Source organism: Enhydra lutris, unplaced genomic scaffold, assembly GCF_002288905.1.
Source record: "Enhydra lutris kenyoni isolate GAN:26980312 unplaced genomic scaffold, ASM228890v2 scaffoldscaffold13, whole genome shotgun sequence".
Classification (NCBI taxonomy): domain Eukaryota; kingdom Metazoa; phylum Chordata; class Mammalia; order Carnivora; family Mustelidae; genus Enhydra; species Enhydra lutris.
The window spans coordinates 55549610-55569082 of record NW_019154097.1 but is presented as its reverse complement, the minus strand read 5'-3'; the positions used below and the strand labels follow the sequence as shown (position 1 = coordinate 55569082).

Below are 19473 nucleotides of genomic sequence, written 5' to 3'. Positions count from 1 at the left end.
GACTCAAAGTCCAATACTAAACTGCAGGCAGGGGCGCCTGGGTGGCTCAGTGGGTTAGAGCCTCTGCCTTTGGCTCACGTCGTGATCCCAGGGTCCTGGGTTCGAACCCTGCATTGGGCTCTCTGCTCAGTGGGGAGCCTGCTTCCTCCTCTCTCTCTGCCTGCCTCTCTGCCTACTTGTGATCTCTGTCAAATAAATAAATAAATTCTTAAAAAAAAAATAAACTGCAGGCATCCAAACAGCGTGACACTGGCATGAACAACAGACATATAGACCCACGGAACAGAATAAGCCAGGAAATTAACCTCTGCATTGTTGCAAAGATGATAGTTGACAGGAACGCTAAGACCATCTAATGGGGAAAAGACAGGGTTTTCGAGAAGCGGTGCTGGGAAGACGCCCACATGCAGAAGAATGAGGCCGGACCCGCACCCAACGGCATATACAAAAATTAACTCAAAAATGGATCAAGGACCTAAACCTAAGACCACAGGTCTCCCTGTTGGGCCACAAAACAAGTCTTAATAAACTTTAGAAGACTGAAATCACATGACGCATCTTCCGTACCACGGTGTGAGACTAGAAATGCATTACAAGAAAACTGGGAAATCCATACCTGTGTGGAGATCCAGGCACATGCCACTGCACGACCAGTGAGTCAAGGGAGAAATAAAAAACTGAGACACGTGGAAATGGAATACACGGGAGCTCAGAGAGCCCAGTGACAACCATTGTGAGAGGGACGTCCACGGTGGGGGGCGTCTGCCTGGGGAAACAAGAAAAGTCTGTGGAAAAACAAGCAAGCTCCGCACCGCAAGGAACTGGAGAAAGACCAGATGGAGCACCTAGGGGGCACAGCTGGGGAAGCATCCGGTTCTTGGCCTGGGCTCTCAGGGTCATGAGATCGAGCCCCACATTGGGCTTCAAGCACAGCGTGTTGTCTGCTTGGGGCTCTGTCTCCCTCTGCCCCTCTGCCAACACGCACGTGCTTTCTCTCTCCAAAAAAAAAAAAAAAAAAAAAAAAAAAAGAGAAAGAGAGAGAAAAAAAAAAAAAAAAAAAAAAAAAAAAAAAAAAAAATGTCTCTTGGGAAAGTCAAACAAAACTAACAAACTTTAGCTAGACTCACCAAGAAAAAAAAAGAGAGAGGACTCAAATCAATAAAATCAGAAATGAAAAAGGAGACTTAGGAGTGATACGGTGGAAACACTGAGGGTCGTACAAGACAGTTATGAATAATTACATCCCCACCCCACAAACGGAACAAGAAACTAGTAAATCCCTGGGAATGTACAAGACTGAATCAAGGAAAAGGGAATCTGAAGCAAGGAGACTGAATCCGTGATCAAAAACCTTCTGAGAAACCTCCAGAACCAGACAGCTTCACTGCTGAATTCTTTTTTTTTTTTTGAGGTACTTTTTCTTCTTTTTAAGATTTTATTTATTATTTGTCTGAAAGATCACAAGTAGGCAGAGAGGTAGGTAGGGGGGGGGAAGCAGGCTCCCCACTGAGCAGAGAGCCCAACATGGGGCTCGGTCCCAGGACCCTGAGATCATGACCTGAGCCGAAGGCAGAGGCTTAACCCACTGAGCCACCCAGGCACCCCCACTGGTGAATTCTACTAGCATTTAAAGAAGTAATACCAAGTAATATCAAAAAATAGAACATTTCCGAAAAGGGAACACTTCCAAACTCCTTTCATGAGGCCAGCAGTACCCTGGCGAAATCAGACAAGGACACGGAAATTACAGGCCAGTATTCCTGACAGACACAGATTGTAAAGTCCTCAGTAAGAAATTCATACATTGACTTCAACAACACATTTAAAGGATCATACACCGTGTTCGAGTGGGATTTACTCCAGGGATGCTAGTTTGGATCAAGAAATCCACTCGAGCAGTCTCTCCTTTGCTGTCCTGCTCGCTGCTCCCTTGCAGCGTGTTCAAGAAAATTCTACATCCTTAGGGAGGAAAAAAAAAAATCAATTTGGCATCCGCAAATCAATTAATGCGATACACTCCACTAACAAAACGAAAGAAAAAAGTCAAATGGTTTCAATAGAAGCAGTAAAAGCATTTGACAAAATTCAACATCCATTTGTGAGAAACACCTGAATAGAGTGGGTACAGAGGGTACGTGCCTCGGCACAATAAAGGCCACATAGGACAAGCCCGCAGCTCACATCACACTCAACGGCGAGAAGCTGAGAGCTTTTCCTCTAATTACGGGAACAAGACAACAATGCCCTCTCTCCACCTTTATTCCATCTGGTACCGGTAGTCCCGGCCAGAGCAACCAGGGAGGAAAAGATATAAAAGGCATCACAACCAAAAGGAAAATAGTAGAACTGTCACTATTTGCAGATGACACGTTATGTGTAGAGAACCCTAGGGCTTCTCCACACATGTGTACACACACACAGACACACCACGAGAATGGGTCGATGAATTCAGTGAAGTTACATGACACAGAAGCCAGTTGGGTTTCTCCACACTAATAATAGACCATGGGAAAGACCGGTTAAGAAAACAGTCCCACTGACAGGTACATCAAAAACAATAAAACACCTAGGAAGAGGGTCAGTCCAGGAGGTGAGAGACTTATGTCCCGAATGCTACGAAACCTTAAAGAATTGAAGACACAAATAAATGAAAAGGCGGTCCCTGCTCATGGCTGGAAGAATTAATACTGTTTGAATAGCCATACTATCCAAAGCAATCTACAGCTCAACGCAATCCCTAGCAAAAGTCCAATGGTATTTTTCACAGAAACAGAGCAAAAAATCCTAAACTTTGTATAAAATCACAAAAGACCCCAAATAACCAAGCGATTCTGAGAAAGGGGAACAAAGTTGGTGGCTTCATGCTTCCCAATTTCAAACATATTACAAAACTACAGTGATCAAAATACTATGGTGCTGGCGTAAAAACAGACACGTAGGTCGGTGGAACGGAAGAGACAGCCCAGAAATGGACCCGCCCATACAGGGTCAGTTAATCTATGATGAAGGAGCCAAGAATATACGATGGGGACAGGACAGTCCATTCAAAAAACGGTGCTGGGGAAAACAGGCCAGCCTCCTGCAGAAGAAAGGAACTGGACCCCTACCTCACCCCATACACAAGAATCAACTCAAAATGGATTAAAGACTTGAGTGTAAGACCCGAAACCATAAATCTCCTAGAAGAAAACAGACAGTGAGCTTCCTGACATGGGTCTTGGTGAGGATTCTTTGATTTGACACCAAAACCAAAGGCAACAAAAGAGAAAATCAACCAATGGGACCGCATCCAACTGGAAAGCTTCTGCACAGCCCACCAAAGCCAAGGAAAACAACAAAAGGAAAAGGCAACCTGTGGAATGGGAGAAAACATTTGCAAATCACGTCTAATAATTATATCTACAATATATAAAGAACTCACACAACTCAGTAGCAAAACAAAACAAGAAAAACACCCAACAATCCCATTAAAAACTGGGCAGAGGCTCTGAAGAGAGCATTTTTCCAAAGGGGACGCAAGCACAGGTGGCCAGCAGGTCCATGAGAAGCTCATCACAGATGCACAGGGGAGGCACAGCAGGACCACGGTGCCGTCCCCCTCACACCTGTCAGAATGGCCACTGTCCAGACGACAAGAAGGAACGAGCATGAGGGAGGATGTGGAGAAAGGGGAACCCTCAGCGCTGCTGGGGGGGAAGCCAATCGGGGCAGTCACTGCGGAGAACGGTGTGGAGATTCCTCAGAAAAGTAGAAACAGAACAACGGTAAGATCCAGCCATTCCACTTGTGTGGATTTACCCGAGGGAAACCAAAACACTAACTGGAAGAGACGTGGTCATCCCCAGGCTCACCGTGGCGCTGTTCACCACGGACAAGATGCAGCGGCAGCTAAGTGCCCACAGATGGACAAGGGGACATTGCTGATGCCGTGTGTACACACACCCTGAATATTGTTCTACCATAAACAAGAGGAGAACCTTGTCATTTGTGACAGAATGGAGGGACCTGGAGGGCGTTACGCTAAGTGAAATGAGTCAGAAAGAAAAATACCCTATGCAAGGGAAAAAAAACTCCGAGCTCACAGACACGGGGGACAGACTGGTGGTTTCGGATGGGGGGGTGAGCGGGGATGAGATGCACGGAGGGGGTCGAGGGGCACCAGCTTCGGGCATAAGCTAAGCAGGTCCCAGGATGTGACTGGTAACACTGTGCGGAGCTGTTACCTGTTTGTGGGGACACCCGCTCACTAGACTTCCTGCAATCACTCACAACACACACAGATCCCGGATCGGCGGGCTATGCCCTGACACTAACATCAGGCTCCATGGGAATTGCACTTCGGTTTTAAAAAGGAAGGAATTTTGCCACCTGCTACCACAGGGAGGGACCTGCGGACACGAGACGAACAGTGCGGGACCCCATTTCTGAGGGACCCCAGAGGGCAGCTGGGGGGGCTGGGGAGGGGGAGTGAGTGTTTAGTGGGGACAGAGATTTAGTTGGTGAAGATGGAAAGTTCTGGAGACCGCTAGTGGTGACAGCTGCATGGAGGGGAAGGCGCTGAAGGCCCCCTGAAATGGACACACCCAAACAGGTTAAGACTGTCCGCTCCAGGTGATGCGTATTTTAATACAATAGAAAGAAGGGGGAAGGAGCCCTTCTCCACCACGGATCAGGCCTGATGGGACCACAGGGAGCCTCTGCCAGGAGGGCAGCTGGCAAACACACAGCCCCTGCCTGCCACCCTCGGATGCTGATGCTGGTGAAGCCCCTTCTGGCTCCTTCACAGGGAAATGGGACCCAGGAGCCGGCTCCCAGGCATGGGGGACCGCTGCTGGCAGGCCCCTGGTCGGAGCAGGGCTTCACAAATGGCCAACGAGGAGGGTGGGGCCTGAGTACAGGGCCCGTGTCCCCCTTCCAGGAGCTGTATCCTGGAGCAGCGCGGGCCCAGCTCACACTCCCCGGCCTGCCCAACAGCTCCGCATCCCTCTGGGGCAATCTCAGTCTAGTGAGTGTCCCCCGGCCTGGCGGCCCTGGCTGACTGGGCCTCCCCTGCTGGGGTGGAGGTGGGGGCAGCTGTTTCCCAGCCCCCCAGATACGGCGGCAGGACGTTGTGCGGGGGGCCTGCTGGCCTGGGGCCAAGGAGCACAGCCCGCAGGGTCCCGCACCATGTCGGGCCGAGAGTCACCTTGTGACCCAAGTCCTCCGACTCTGCCCTCTCAGACGCTTGCAGCCCGGCGCTCACAGCAGCCAAGGGGTGGGAGCCACGCAGGTGTCCCGGGTAGATGGCGGACGGAGCGGAGAGTGTCCATGTAACAGAAGCACGGCCACGCGAGCCGTGGACGGCCGCAGACACTATGTTGAGGGAATGCACCAGACACGAGGCAAACACAGCAGGACTCCTCTCCCATGAGGTCCAGGAGCCATCAGACCACCGACCCAGAGGCACGGGTGGGGCTGGAGGTGCACATGGGGGCCCGTGTTTCCAATTGACAGGATGGTAAGGCTCCAGAGCCCGATGGGGAGCGGGCACAGGGACGGGAAAATACTTAACACCCCTGCACACCTAAGCCCGTCACAGTGGGGACGTCCAGCCGGAGCAATCAGTGAGCCTCCGACTCCCGGTCTCAGCTCAGGTCCTGATCTGGTCTGGGATCGGACCAGCTTCAGGCAACCTGCTCTGGTGGGGAGTCTCTGCTTCCTCTCTCCCTCTGCCTCTCCCCATGCTCGTGCCCCTGCCTGCAAGTATGCGTAGGCATGCTCTCTCCCCCACCAAATAATCTTAATTAAAAAAAAGAAAAGACGTTTAAAATGATAACTTTTAAAAAAAAATTTGGTTTAACCCCAAAACCAGGTGGGCCTCTGCCCCAGAGATGGGTGCAGCCGCCGCACCCACCCAGGAGGCCCTCTCCAAACAAGACCAAATTCCTGAAAGACCACCCCCTACACACACACACGCACCCCAGCCGCTTTTGTCCTGGCTTACAGCAAGTTCCGAAAGGTCCCGTCCGCCATGAAGCCTTCCAGGGCTGAGCAAGCCGCTTCCGCTCTGAGGTCACCCGCGGGGCTGTGAGGGCACGTACTCAGGTTGTGGCTTAGCTGCCAGGACGGGCCCCCCAGGCCAGAGTCAGACCCCCGGGGCCTGGTTCCAGAAACGTGCTGGGAGCAGCCTAGCCTCCACGCAGCCATCCCAAACTGTCCGTCTTGGCAGAAACCGGCACCTCCTCACCCAGCCGCCCGTGTGTCAGAGGCCCAGGTGCTCCCAGATTGGCTTTACCTGGTGCTTCCACGTGACTCATGCCCAGGTGACATGCATCAAAGGACCACAAGGTTATCACCCACACCCAAACCCAACTGAAGATGTGAGAGCTCCCAAGTCCTCCGGGAACATTGGACCTGAGGCTCAAGGGAAACACTGTCATTTGTCCTGACGAGGTAGGCAGCTTGGGGGACGACGTGCCGAGCTGCCCCTCTCGACCCCCAAGATGGAGACCCAACCCAGGCCTTGCAGAGGAAGGGACCCATACACACCCAGTCCCCCAGGCCTGTCATGAAAGCCACTTCTCTGGGAGGCTGCTACCTGGGTCCCATGCTCAAAGGAAGGGGCAGCCCACTACAGGAGCAGGTCCTGTGAGGGCTGTGGGGACACTCCTAACCCCAAGGCTGCCTCCCTCCTGGAAGCCCTCACAGAGCCAGCTGGCCAGGCCTGCCCAAATCTCCTGCAAACCCCTCCAGGCCTGGTGCTTATAGGTGGCCCAGGCCTGGCCTTCTGGCCCACAGTCCAGGGTCCCTGTGCCCCTGCCCCCAGCAATGCCCGGCTCCTGACTGGCTATGGTGAGGCAGGGCAGCCCTGAGCCAGTCCGGGTCACCACAGAATGGCCCCTAGCCACCCGTCTGGGTCGCGGCAGGCACAGAACCTGGACAGACCAGGCGGCTTTATCCAAGCAGCGGAGACTGTGGGCGTGCATTCCATGGGGGTCACAAGGGAGGGCGAAGGGCAGCAAACCTCACCCCCAACACCCCTGGAGCAGAGGGGAGGCCAAGAAGGGGGGAAGAGCTATAACACCAAGACACCTGCTCTGCCTTTGAAGCCCCACGTCCCCCAAGGTGGCTCAGGTTTCCGAGGCCTCAGTTTCCCCAGCTGTGAAATGGGGGCAATCGCCAGCATCTTGCCTGCTCCACAGGGCTTCCAGACAGATAGAGCAAGACACTGGTGTCATGGGCCGATTCTACAAAACCAGAGGCTGGGCCCAATGCCAGGGAAAGCTGGACTTGTAAGAACAGTCCGCTCCAGAGCCCAGCGTGCCTGCCTTGGAGCAGCACCCTCTGGCTGAGTGGGTGGGCTGGGCATGGCAGTGCTCGCTGTGAGGGGTGGGGTCCCTGCAGGGCCCAAGAGGCCAGGAAGCCCCCTGTCCCACCTGCCAGGCTGGAACCCCCCACCCCCCAAGGTCACTGGAGGGAGGCTCTAGCTCCAAAGGCGCAGCTCCTGAGCAGTGTAACTCAGAAGGAGAGTGAGAGGGCCAGCTCTCTGGCCCGTGACCCCCCGCCTCCCCCACCACCCCGCCACAGGCTGAGAGCTCAACATGCCGGTGACCTCTCCCTGGTGCATCCCTTTTTCCGGAGCAAGTGCAAGTTCAGGTCTGGAGGAGGGAGGCAGGGAGAGAGTGAGCCAAGCCAGCCAGCTGGAAGGAGCAGAGCACAACGGTGGTGCCAACGCTGTCCCCCCGCCCCTGGCACCATCAGGGTGGGCCCTGCAGCTCCCCGGCTCAGGAGGCTGGGGGAGAGGCCACTGCAGCCTGCCTGGCTTCCAGAGAAGACTGTCGGCGGCTCCGGGACACTCAAGCTCCTGGTGTAGCCTCTCTTGGCAACACCGCAGCTGACCAGCGGATTCCCAGGACCCGGGGCTGCCAAAGACCACCCCCAGCCCAGTGGGTAGGCAATAGAGGAGCGTGGGCCACTGGGTCCCTTCTGGAGTGCCCAGAGGCTGCGTGTCTCCAATTGCTGTCTCAGGACAAATGCAGCCCCTGCCCCTGGGGGACGTAAGCTAGGTGTGTTCTGAGGAGTCTGAGCTGGGAGCCCCCAGTGGGGTGTGCAGTGTCCCCCTGAATGCCTGGGGGGAACAGCCCCTGAGCAGGGCTGCCCTCCTCCTGGAGGCAGCGGGAGCAGGTGCAGCCCTAGGGGCTGTTCCTTCTCCAACCTCCCCCTCACAAGGACCAGGGGCTGCTGCTGACGGCTCACAAGCAGGGTTCTGTCAGCCTGGAAGCACAACCTGTCCTTTTCCTGTCAATCCCAGGACAAATCGCCCCAGGAAGGGAGAGGAAGCTCCTCAGGCCTTTGGCACCTTGGAAATCACCCCAGAGCAGGGCCACCCAGGAGCAAAGTCCAAGAGATGCCTGATGGGAGGATGGCGCAGGTGGACGGAGAGCCTGTTACAGGCAGGACGGCCCTGGTGCCCCACCTGAACTGGCCACCTGCCCAGAGCAGCCAGTTGCCAGGGTGGGGACAGGAGAGCCCTCACCCACAGGCCGTCCTCCCCCAGTCCTCTGCTCAGGGCATGTGCAAAAGGGTGGCCCCAGGTGGGGGGCCATGACGTCACCTCCAGGTGGTGGGGAGCCAGGTGGACCCCCACACCCACACCCACACACATAAGCCGGGGGGCCTTTCTCTCTCTGCAGACACCCAACCGGGGCGATTTCCTCTTTCTCTGCGGAGCCGAGGTTTCGCAACGCGGAGGCGGTCCGCGGGTGACAGCGAGACACGCGGGGTGGGGGGGAAGGGGGGAGGGGAGGCAACACAGCCGCAGGCCCCGGGGCCGCTGGGAGGCGACGTCCGGCTCCATGCAGGTGCACCCCAGGCCCGCGCCCCCGGCCACGCAGGCGCCACAGCTCTCCTTCTAGTCCTCAGGGCGGGCATCCAGGCCGGCACCCACCCCGGGCCGCACCCATCCTGGCCCCGCACCCACCCCGGCCAGCGCCTCACAGGGGTGCACCCGCCCCGCTCAGCATCCCCCCGGCCCCTCGGCCAGCCCGGCCCCGCACCCACGCGGACCAGCCGCGACCCCGGAGGAACCCGCCCGGCCGCACCTACCCGGGGCGCCGCAGTCGGCGCATCTCGTGTTCCCCGGCCGCTGCAGCAGCTCCAGCACGGCCCTCCGCCGCTCCTTGGCCATGGCCGCGACGCCGCCCGCCCGAGATGCCGGGCAGGGGCCCGGAGCGTCCGCCCTGCCGCGCTAGGGCCCCACGCAGGCTGCCCGCCGCCCGCGGCCCTGCGCCATCCTGGGCGGCCTCAGCCCGCGCGCCGGTTCCGCATTCCTGCCGCCGGGCCCGGCTCCGCCGCCGCCGCCGCCGCCGCTGGTGTCTCCGCCGCGGCCGCTGAGCGTGTGCCGGCGCGGGGCCCGGGGCGCACCGCGCGTTCTGGCCGGCACGGCCCGCGGGCGGCCCCCAGCGGCGCGGGCGGGCGGGCGGCCTCCTTCCGCGCCCAACCCGTCCCCCAGCCCGCGCGCCTCGGGACCAGCCCGACGGGCTCCCCGCTGCCCACCCCCATCTGAGCACAGCGCCACCAGCTCCACCAGTGGGGGGCCTGAGCAGGCCCAGGTGGGCTCCTCCGTGAGCTCCTGGAGGTGGGGAGCAGCACCTGGACACCTACTGTGTGCCGGTCCGGCCCCGTAGGCCCACGGGCTGAGGGAAGGGGTGCCCGCTCACACCATCCCTGCCCCAGGGAGGAGATGGCCAGCAGGCCCCAGCGGCCACAGGAGGGACACCACAGTGGGGGTCTCCATGCCAGGAATAAAGCCCCACCATGTCAGGAGGCAGGGACCCAGGAGTGAGAGAGAGGGGAGAGACAGAGGGGACAGGTAATGGGTGTCCCTTCCTCTGCCTGCCTCTGCACTTTCCCGAATTCTTCCCATCTTCTTAAATTATGGATCCAATGATCCACACGATTGAAATAAGCATCCCATTAAAGGATTACAGCTTCTCTCTATCCCCATCCCAGGCAATTCCGAGCCAAGCTCTGTGAACCATCCCTCTGCCTCCTTCCAGAATGGTCCTCAGCCTGTGGTAACACCAGGGGAGTCCCCAATCCTTCTGACCTGCCACTGGGTTTTTGGGTGTTTTTTTTTTTTTTTTTTCACTTAATAAGACCTTGCTTATCTTCCAAGTCCATACATACAGACCTCCTTCTCTTTCAGTGACTGCGTTCCACTCAGCTGACCTGCGACGTGTGCACCCGGCCGCGGGCAGAGGAGCATTTAGGGTGTTTTCAGTGCGTCAGGGTCACAGCCCCCCCCCCCCCCCCCCCCCCCCGCCCACCGCCAGTATCTCATGAGTGTTAGAGTGGATTCCCATCACAAAGGAGCCCCTCCGGGACACGGAGAAAGGCACTGCCGTTGGCAGCAGACCCTGCCAGTTGCCCACGGTGGGGCCACACCAGCCTTGATCCGCCAGGTGCCTGCTTCCCGGGCCGCGGTCACCTCGGGGGACACAGAGCTTCCGGGCCTCGTCCATCTGGCCGGCAGAATGGGGCACGCTGCTCCGCCCTGCTAAGTCAGCGGGGCTGTGGTGCGCTGTGCTCAGCTGGCCACACGTCTCTCTCTGCCATCAGAATGGAGCCTCCTGAGCAAAGACAGACGGCGTTTTCTCCTCTGGGCCCCTGTGCCAGGCTCGGAGCCTGCCACCCAGCATACGTGAGGAGAACGTTGCTGAACAAAGATGTTCATGACAAGTTACAGCTACTAACTAGTTAACTAGGCATCAGGTTAAACCCCTCAATGGACTTTCTCATTTAACTCCCATTTATGGGGAAACTGAGGTACGGAGCAATCCAATCAGTGGCCCAAAGCCACACATGGGTTCCACATGTCAGGACTGGGGTAAACGCGGGACCAGAAAAAGAGACGCACACTGGGAAGGCTGCCCAGAGAGGGCAGAGAGGAGCATGGACCCACAGAGGGGCCGCAGAGAGGTCTCGGGGAAGAGCAGGTGTGGACCTGGCTTCCTGCAGGAGGGAATCACATGAGCAGACGGCCACAGCCTGCCCAGGGTGGGTCCTCTGCCATCTCTGTCTTCCCTTCTTCTCTGTCTTCCCTTCTTACTGAGGAGGTGATGACATCCCGGGGGGGGGCGGGGCAGGGGGTGAGAAAAGAGAAGTCAGGATATGAAACCAGAGTCCCCAAAGGAGGCAAGAGCCAGAGCTACAGCCCCTGTCCTGGGCTTCCCGGCAAGGGGGTCGCACCCACAGGATCCAGACGGTGACAACACAGCCTGGGCTGGGCCAGAACCAGACTGGGGCCGGCGTTTGGAGACACGGGGTCAGCATGGGCGCCCTGACTGCCCCTGCCCACCTGCCCACAACCCCTGCTCCCTCTGCCAGCTGTCCCTGGTCTTGCAAGGCTGAGACAAAAGCCCCTGAATCCCAGTTACTCAATCATCTTCTGGGCCTGGGAGGGGGGCCCAGCGAGACTTGGTGCCCGCCTGCCCAGGAGCACTGAGCCACACAAAGCAGACGCTGAGCTCCTGGTGGGCCGGGTCTGTCTGCTCCCGTGCCCACAGCACAGCTAGTCGGCCGGCAAGGTGAGACCAGGGCCTTGGCCCCAAGCCAGTAGGGCAGCGCCTTGGCACTAGCAGGGGCCGGTTCTCCCAGGGAAGGAGGGAGTGAACAGAGGCTTCCGGGAATCAAGGCCAGCCCTGGGCCTCATGGAGGGGATGAACCCTGCCCTCAGCCTGACAGAGAAGCCATTTTCCAAAGGTCGATGATGGGGGCACTGCCAGGCTCCCTGCCCCGCTGATAACACAGGTTGTTGCCACCTCCTCCTTGAAGCCCTCCCCAACCATCCAGGCAGAAACTCCCGGATGAGGAAAGAGACCCCAAACCAGTGTCAGGACTTTGTCCATGGAACCCAGAGCTCCCAGCCCAGCATTTTGAGATGATCAGGCCCAGAGCATGTCATGTTCTAACACCCCCTTGACAAGAATACAAAAGAAAACCACCTCTCAACCAATTTCTTTCTATAAACTAGGTGTTTTCACTCTACCAACTGGATTTCTAAGATCTCCAAAGCAGGCACCAATATGAACACCGGGGATCTCCCAGCAAGCCCTCTGGATGCGACTGGCTTCCCAGCAGAATGGCACCTGGTCTCTGTCCAGCATCTCCCATGTTTCCAGTCCCAGACAGGATGCTGCTGAGGCGGCTGGAAGCAGAGGGAGCCTGGTCCTTGCTGGCTTGCAGCTCAGAAGAGTGAGGTGGGCTGGGAAGCTGACGGGATGCTCTGGGCTCCCAACTCAGGCCTTGTCATCGAGACTTGCAGTGGAGAGCTGGCCTTGTCCGTGGGCACTGGACAGAAACCCTGTGGCCCAGCCAGGGAGACAGGACAGAGAACCAAAGGCTCCCGGAGGCGAAGGGGGCACAGGGACGCTTTGAGAGCGGGGCATCTGGCCAAGGCACCTCCAGGCAGCCAGTAAGGTTTGCTCTGGGGCTAAAGGGAGGGCTGGGTACAGAGGCCAGAGAGGCCAGGAGGGCCCCCCGAGGTGCCCAGGGGGCAGTGACCCTGAAATGAAGGGTCCTGGAGGGCAGTGCTCCCTACCCAGGGCCGAAAGTGTCTCCACGGTGCACTACTGTGTTTGCTGGCTTATGCTGGGGTTGAATTGCCTCCCAACCCCTATCCCTGGGAGGATGAATGTGGCCTTCTCTGGGGACAGGATCTTTGCAAAGGAGCAAGTCAAGTCAAGGTCATGGGGTGGGCCCTGCTCCATGACTGTGTCCTTATAAAAGGGGTATTTGGACACAAACAAACATGCGGGGAGAATACCATGTGATGGAGGAAGGGGTGGGGAGAAATGTGTCTGCAGCCAAGGAACCACAGGGGGCTTGGGGACCCGGGCCTGGACCAGCCCCGCCCTCTGCGCCTCCAGGAGGCACCTGCGATTGACCTGGGACTGGGAGGAAACAAAGGTCTGCAGTTCAAAGCCTCACAAGCAAAGGAACACAGTTTGACGTTGGTTTTCTCAGCTGCTTTTGTACAACAAAGTTAGGAAACTGACAGCTGGCTTGTGGGTACGTGGGCTCCCTCGGCTGCCCACTACGTGGGGACCCCTGGCCTCTCTTCCCTCCCTCCGCCTCCTGCCAACAGTGGGGAGGGTCCAGGCTGTCTGGACCAATCTAACTTGGGGTGAGATAAGAACAAAGGGGCTGGGGGTCCAATAGCTTTAGAGACCCCAGGCCCAGTCTGGGCACATTTTCTTCCCCTTGAAGCCAAAAGAAATCCAGGATGCTCCCTCCATACAGCCTCCTTGGGGCCCCCAGCTTCCCACCTAAAACACTGGCCCGGGGTTGTCCCTTCCTGTGGGACCCCCTCTTGGTCCCACCTCTTTGTCCTCCCTCCAGAGGCTGATGGGTAAGGGTAGGCCTCGAGAAGGGCCAGGGGCAGCAGGAATTGTCTGCTCCAGCCTGGCTAGGAGCCCCCATAGGGCAGGCCCTGCCTCCAAAGAGGAGAAAGAGATCAGCCATCACCTGTGTTAGCTGGAGGGGGCAGGGAAGGCCAGCCAGTATTGGTGGACAGAGGTCGGCAGGGCTTCCCAGGGTGAGTCTGAGCCAGCTACAGGAAGGCATTTCAGGCCGACGAGCATGGGGGCTTGGGGCCGTAGGGGAAGTACTGGAGGGTCTCAAGGCCAGACCCAAGGGTCCTGACACAGTTCGGGGGGGGCTGACCCCTGTCCTGAAGGTGTGGGGAGTAAGGAGAGCGACTATATGTCTGCCCTTGGGGATCCATGGGAAGGAGTCTGGGAAAGGCAGGCCTGAGACCGAGGACCCCAGGGAGACAGCTGTGCTCATCTGGGTGTGGAGGATATGCACATGGGGAAAGGTGGACTCAGGACTCTGTAGCTCCATGGGAGGCCCTGGGGATGGTGGCACCACCAAAGCTCATGGACCATCAGGGAGGGGTCCACTTGGGGGATCATGGGCACAGAAGCAGAGGGCTGGAGACAGGGACTGGGGCCCCTGGAGTGCGGGGAGGCTGCAGCTGGCGGGCCCCCCGGAGGGGCTGAGCTGGGGAAAGGGGACCAGGTGACCCGGGCACAGGGAGGGCCATGCAGAAGGCAGGGGAGAGCTCTCAGGAAAGGGGTGAGTGAGGCAGGACAGTGGGGAAGCTGCGGAGCAGACAGCAGGTGGAGAGGACAAGCTCAGACAAGGAAGCAGCAAGAGACCTGGGTGCTTCCAGTATCTGCTGTCCGCAAAGAAGTGGCCCCTTTCCTTGGACACCAGAAGCCCCAAGGGGTGCTGGCCACCAGCCGCCTGTGTCTGCTAACCCTTCTTCTGCCCAGACACCTGCTGTCTCTGGATTCTGGAGGAAATTCTGTAAAGCAGGTGGGGTTGGCACTCCTGCCCAGGACAGGGGAGGGGACACACCCAGGCTGAGGGAGGTGGCCGGCGTGTAGGCCAATCCCGGCCATCTCTGGCCCCACCTGGCCCCAGGCACACAGGAGGAGCTGGGCAAGTGCATGTGGTCTTTGGTTGACATGGCACCATCTTTCTGGGCACCTGGGCCCTTCCTTCTCCAGGACCAGGTGGCAGCCTCAGACCTTCAAAGCTATTTATCAAGCACCTGCTCCATGCACAGCCCTCAGCAGTTTGGAGAGGCCGGCCAGCCAGCAGGGGAGGAGACAGGGACCCCCAGCTGCCAGCACAGACATGTCCACCCCGTGCTAGCACCCACCTGGCACACCTGGCACAGGCCCTGCAGGTATAGGCCCTCTTAGCCCTGACCCTGGCATGATGGGGGGGGCAGACCCCAGCCTCTGCCCCCCTGCAGACACAGCACCTCAGAGCTCAGAGGCTGGGCAGCCAGCAGCTCCCAGACTGGCACTGGGCGAGCTGTGAGCAGAGCAGGAACCAGGACCAGGCTGGGAACCCTCCCGGGGCCTTACACCCTCCTCTGGCCCTCGCCAGGCATGGCGGCCACATGCCCTCTGTCCTCCATGGGCCTGCTCCATGCCAGACCCCCGGGGGACCCCTGCTTCGGCGGTGGGCCCGAGGGTCAGCTGTGGGGAAAGCCCCCAGTAGAACCCCCAGGATGGGGAGGCCCAGGGACTTATGCATGATGCCCAGTGAGCCAGCCCCCAAGGGCAGAGGCTGCGAGCAGGCCACTGAATGTACACAGCCACATGCCTGACCACGAGGAACAGCTTCCTGGTGTGGCTAGGGACAGTTCCCGTTCTGAAGCAGGCCTTGCCCCAAGCAACTCCTGTGGCTCCACCCTCAGGAGAAAGGCTCACTGGTTTCCTTACCCAGAAAAACACAGAAAAACCAGAAGAGAGATGACCTGAGCAGCTTGGAACTTCCTCGCAGGAGAAGGGCTGAGATGCGGGGCGCCCTGCTGCCCTACAGCCAGAGGTGTGGTGGTCACAGCCCCGCAAGGCTGGGGGAGCAGGTCCCGGCCACTGATGCTCTCCACGTCCCTGTCGGGAGTGGCACTGGCCCAGAAACCCCTTTGGAAGCTGGGAGTTCCCAGGGGAGCCCCACAGATGATGTGGGGGTGGGAGCTGTGGTTTGCTTCGCCAGCGTTGGGGCATCTGAAGACAGGTTTTGCTTGGTCTTCCAAAGAGCAATGGCATAAGGAAGGGGCAGAGGGGCGGAAGGCTCTCCGGCCAGGCGAGGGCTGGCGAGGGTGTGGGCCCCGTGCCGCGTCCAAGGCCTCTCTGGCAGCCATCCCCACAGGGCCAGGGCAGGCCCAGCGTGCAAGGACCTCTGGGGCTGGTGGCCTCATGCAGCCATTCCAGCACGCAGTGTGGGGAGAAGGGTGAGACCCACTAGAGGCCACAGGGCTTGCTCACATTCCCGGACGCTATCCCCCTCCAGCAACAAGGCTCAGCAGTGCATCTTAAGTTCCCGTGCAAAATGATGGAAAAGAACTCCACAAATCCACTTAGAGAGAACGCTTACAAGTCAATAATAAACCAGGCAAGTGACCCAGCAAAGCCACAAGAAAGGGATCTGAGCAGACATTTCTCAAAGGAAGACTACAAGGGCCAGGGTGCACGGGAGACGGTCGGTACCACCAGCACTCAGAGAGCTGCAAATTGAACCACTACCGTCTGACTCCCCCTGAAACACACATGCACACGCACACGTGCACATGCACACGTGCACGTACATGCACACATTTCACATGCATGCGTGCACATGCACACACGTACGCGCGAGGACAGCTGCAGCTCGGTACCAGGAAAAAGAGCGGCGGGGTTGTGGGGCCTCGAACCCTCATCCTCTGGGGATGGGGGATGGAAAACAAACAGCCGCTGTGTGAACATTCTGCTGGGTCCTCCAGCAGCTCAACACAGTGTTCCCAAGTGACCTGGAAAGTGCCCCATCAGGTACAGACCCCACTGAAATGCAAACACACTGACACAGTAACTTGTATGTGGATGTTCACGTTGTTCACAGCAGCCAAAGGTGGGCGCAGCCCCAGTGTCGCTCACACGAGCAGTGGGAAACACACTGTGGTCTGCCCACACAGCAGAGCAGCCCTGAGCCACAGAGAAGCAAGGCACCAACACACACCACAGCCTGGTGAGCCCTGAAAGGTGATCCTCAGGGTGCCTGGGAGGCTCGGTCAGTTGAGTGTCTGACCCCTGGTTTCAGTTCAGGTTATGACCTTGGGGTCGTGGGATCGGGCCCCACTTCAGGCTCCACGCTGAGCACAGGGTCTCCTTGATAATTGTCTCTCTCCCTTTCCCTCTGCCCCTCTCCTGGCTCGTGCACCCTCTCTAAATAAATAAATAGATGCTTAAAAAAACACTCGATACTCGATACTCGGTGAAATAAACCGGTCACAAAAGGACACATGTATGATTCTACTTATGTGACACCTATCTATAGCTCTCAGACATGAAGGGGTTTTCCCTTGTGTTCCAGTGAGAACAGAACGGCTCTCCATGTTTTTTGTGTCTGACATCATGGCCCCTGTGCTGAGTGGGCTGAATGAAGGGGTCCTGCCTCCCACCCCTCAGCAGCCCCACACAAGGTTAACATCACACCCCCTAGAGGATGGGGAGACTGAGGTGGGAGGCACGGGGTCACGCACCTTAAAGGCTTCTCTCCAGGACCAGATCACAGGCCTAAGGACAGGGTCGAGCACAAGGGACCCCCACACACTCCAGACAAGGTGGTCAAGAAGCCTTGCAGCCTCATGAAGCACAGGAAGGAAGGTGTGAAAGTACGTCACAGTTTATCAGTGCCACACACTGAGCCCATCTGCCATGAACAGTCTATGAACCAATACATCATGACAGGCCTCAGACAGGTGCAAAGGGACCAGGCATTTGAGACAGGGCTTGCATTTCTCAAGGGAGGTCCCTCGCCTATCCCCCATCCATCCATCCATTCTTCCATCTACCCATCCACCCATCTGTACACTGTATCTATCATCCATCTATCATCTATTCATCCATCCACCCACCTATCCAACCATTACCTATCATCCATCCATCATCCATTTTCAGTCTATCATCTACCTATCCATCCACTATCTATCTGCCATCCACTCACCTATTCATCTATCCATCTATCTACCCATCCATTCACCCACCCTCCCATTATCTATCCATCCATCATCTATATACTATCCATCCATCCACCCATCCATCTATTCATCTATCCATCTACCCATCCATCCACCTACCCATACATTATCCATCCATCATCTATCATCCATCTTTCCATTGTCTATCCATTATTTATCTACCCATCCATCCACCCACCTATCCATTATTTATCCATCCATCTACCTTCTATCCATCTACCCTCTATCCATTCATCCACCCACCTATCCATTATCAATCAACCCATCCATCCACCCATCCATCCATCCATCATCCACCCATCCATCCACCCATCCATCATCTATCCACCCATCTATTCATCCACCTATCCATCCATCATCTATCTACCCATCATCAATCTATCATGTATCCACTCACCCACCTATCCATCATCTACTTTTCCATTACCTATTTACCCATAACCAATCATCTACCCATCCATCATCTATTTATCCATCCATCTATCCTCTCCCCATCCATTCATCTATCCATCCATCTATCCACCCACCCTTCTAACTCCTATCACTTACCCATCTATCCATCTACCCAGTAATCATCTGTCTTTCATCTACCCACCCATTCCTTCAAATCTACCCATCCATCCATCTATCATCTATCCATTCATCATCTATCTATCCACCCATGCATCTGTATCTATCCATCATCTACCCATCATCTATCCACCCATCATCTATTTGTCCATCCATCTATCCTCTATCCATCCACCCATCCACCTATCCATCCATTATCTATCCATCCATCATTTATCATCTATCTGCCTACCCATTCATCCACCCATCTATCTATTCATCCAACATCTATCCATCCTTCTGTCATCCATCCATGTCTTCCCTCCTACAGGATCATCTATAATGTGACTGACATTGCTCCCACTTTCCACTGAGATGTGGGATCTATATTCTCACCTTAAATCTCAGTGGGGGTTGAGGCACCTGGGTGGCTCAGTCAGGTGAGCTTCCAACTCTTCGTCTGGGCTCAGGTCATGACCTCAGGGCTGTAAGATGGACCCCCATGCCAGGCTCCATGCTCAGCATGGAGTCTGCTTGAGATTCTTTCCCCCTCCTTCTCCCTCTGCTCCTCCCTCAGGTGCTCACTCTTTCTCCCCCTCCCTCTCTAAATAAATATTTTTTAAAGATTTATTTATTTGACAGATCACAAATAGGCAGAAAGAGAAGGGAAGCAGGCTCCCTGCTGAGCAGAGAGCCCCATGTGGGGCTTGATCCCAGGACCCTGGGATCATGACCTGAGCTGAAGGCAGAGGCTTAACCCACTGAGTCACCCAGGTGCCCCAATAAATAAAATATTTAAAAAATCTCAGTGGGGGTTGTGATTGCTTCAACCAGTGAAGGACGGCTGCAGACTTCTTAGGCTGGATCATAAAAGGATGTGACTTCCACTTGGTACACACTCTGTGTTGCTCTCTCTTTCTACCCGGATCCCTCTGTCTCTCCTTGGGAGCCTGAGCTGCCAGGTACGAAGCCTGGCCCCCAGCCACCCCACTGCAGAGACCATGTGGAGAGAGCTCAGAGAGATGGTGATGCCCCTGCCCATCCCTGATGACCTCCCTCATGTCCCGAGCTGAGGCCTCACAGCTCGAGTCCCGGCCATGCCCATGCAGTGAGTACCCTCAAATGGGGCAACCAGTCCCATATAATGCTGCAGTTTGAAGCTAAGTCTGGGGTGGCCTGCAGCCCAGAAAAGGCTAACTGGCACAGTGGTGGGAGAGAGAGAGAGAGAGAGAGGAGCCTGGAGGAGCAGGGGCCACAAGGCTGCATACTTTGACACCCCACAGCCCTGGGCAGACACCCACATCTAAGCACTCGGTCCCAGGGGCCAGGAGGCCCCTTGTTCATAGTGA

At 56.9% G+C, this 19473-nt stretch overlaps 1 protein-coding gene across 2 annotated transcripts in view; it reads right to left on the bottom strand.

The window, feature by feature from the left end:
* The window catches only part of LOC111145563 (ArfGAP with dual PH domains 1), a 49012-nt gene extending 39766 nt beyond the window's left edge, over window positions 1-9246 (bottom strand). For both annotated transcript variants that reach the window (XM_022500496.1, XM_022500497.1), the window contains exon 1: window positions 9085-9246. In XM_022500496.1, the coding sequence (XP_022356204.1) occupies window positions 9085-9166 (82 nt within the window). In that variant the 5' untranslated portion in view covers window positions 9167-9246. The remainder of the gene's footprint in view (window positions 1-9084) is intronic.
* Between the last annotated feature and the right edge of the window lie 10227 nt (window positions 9247-19473).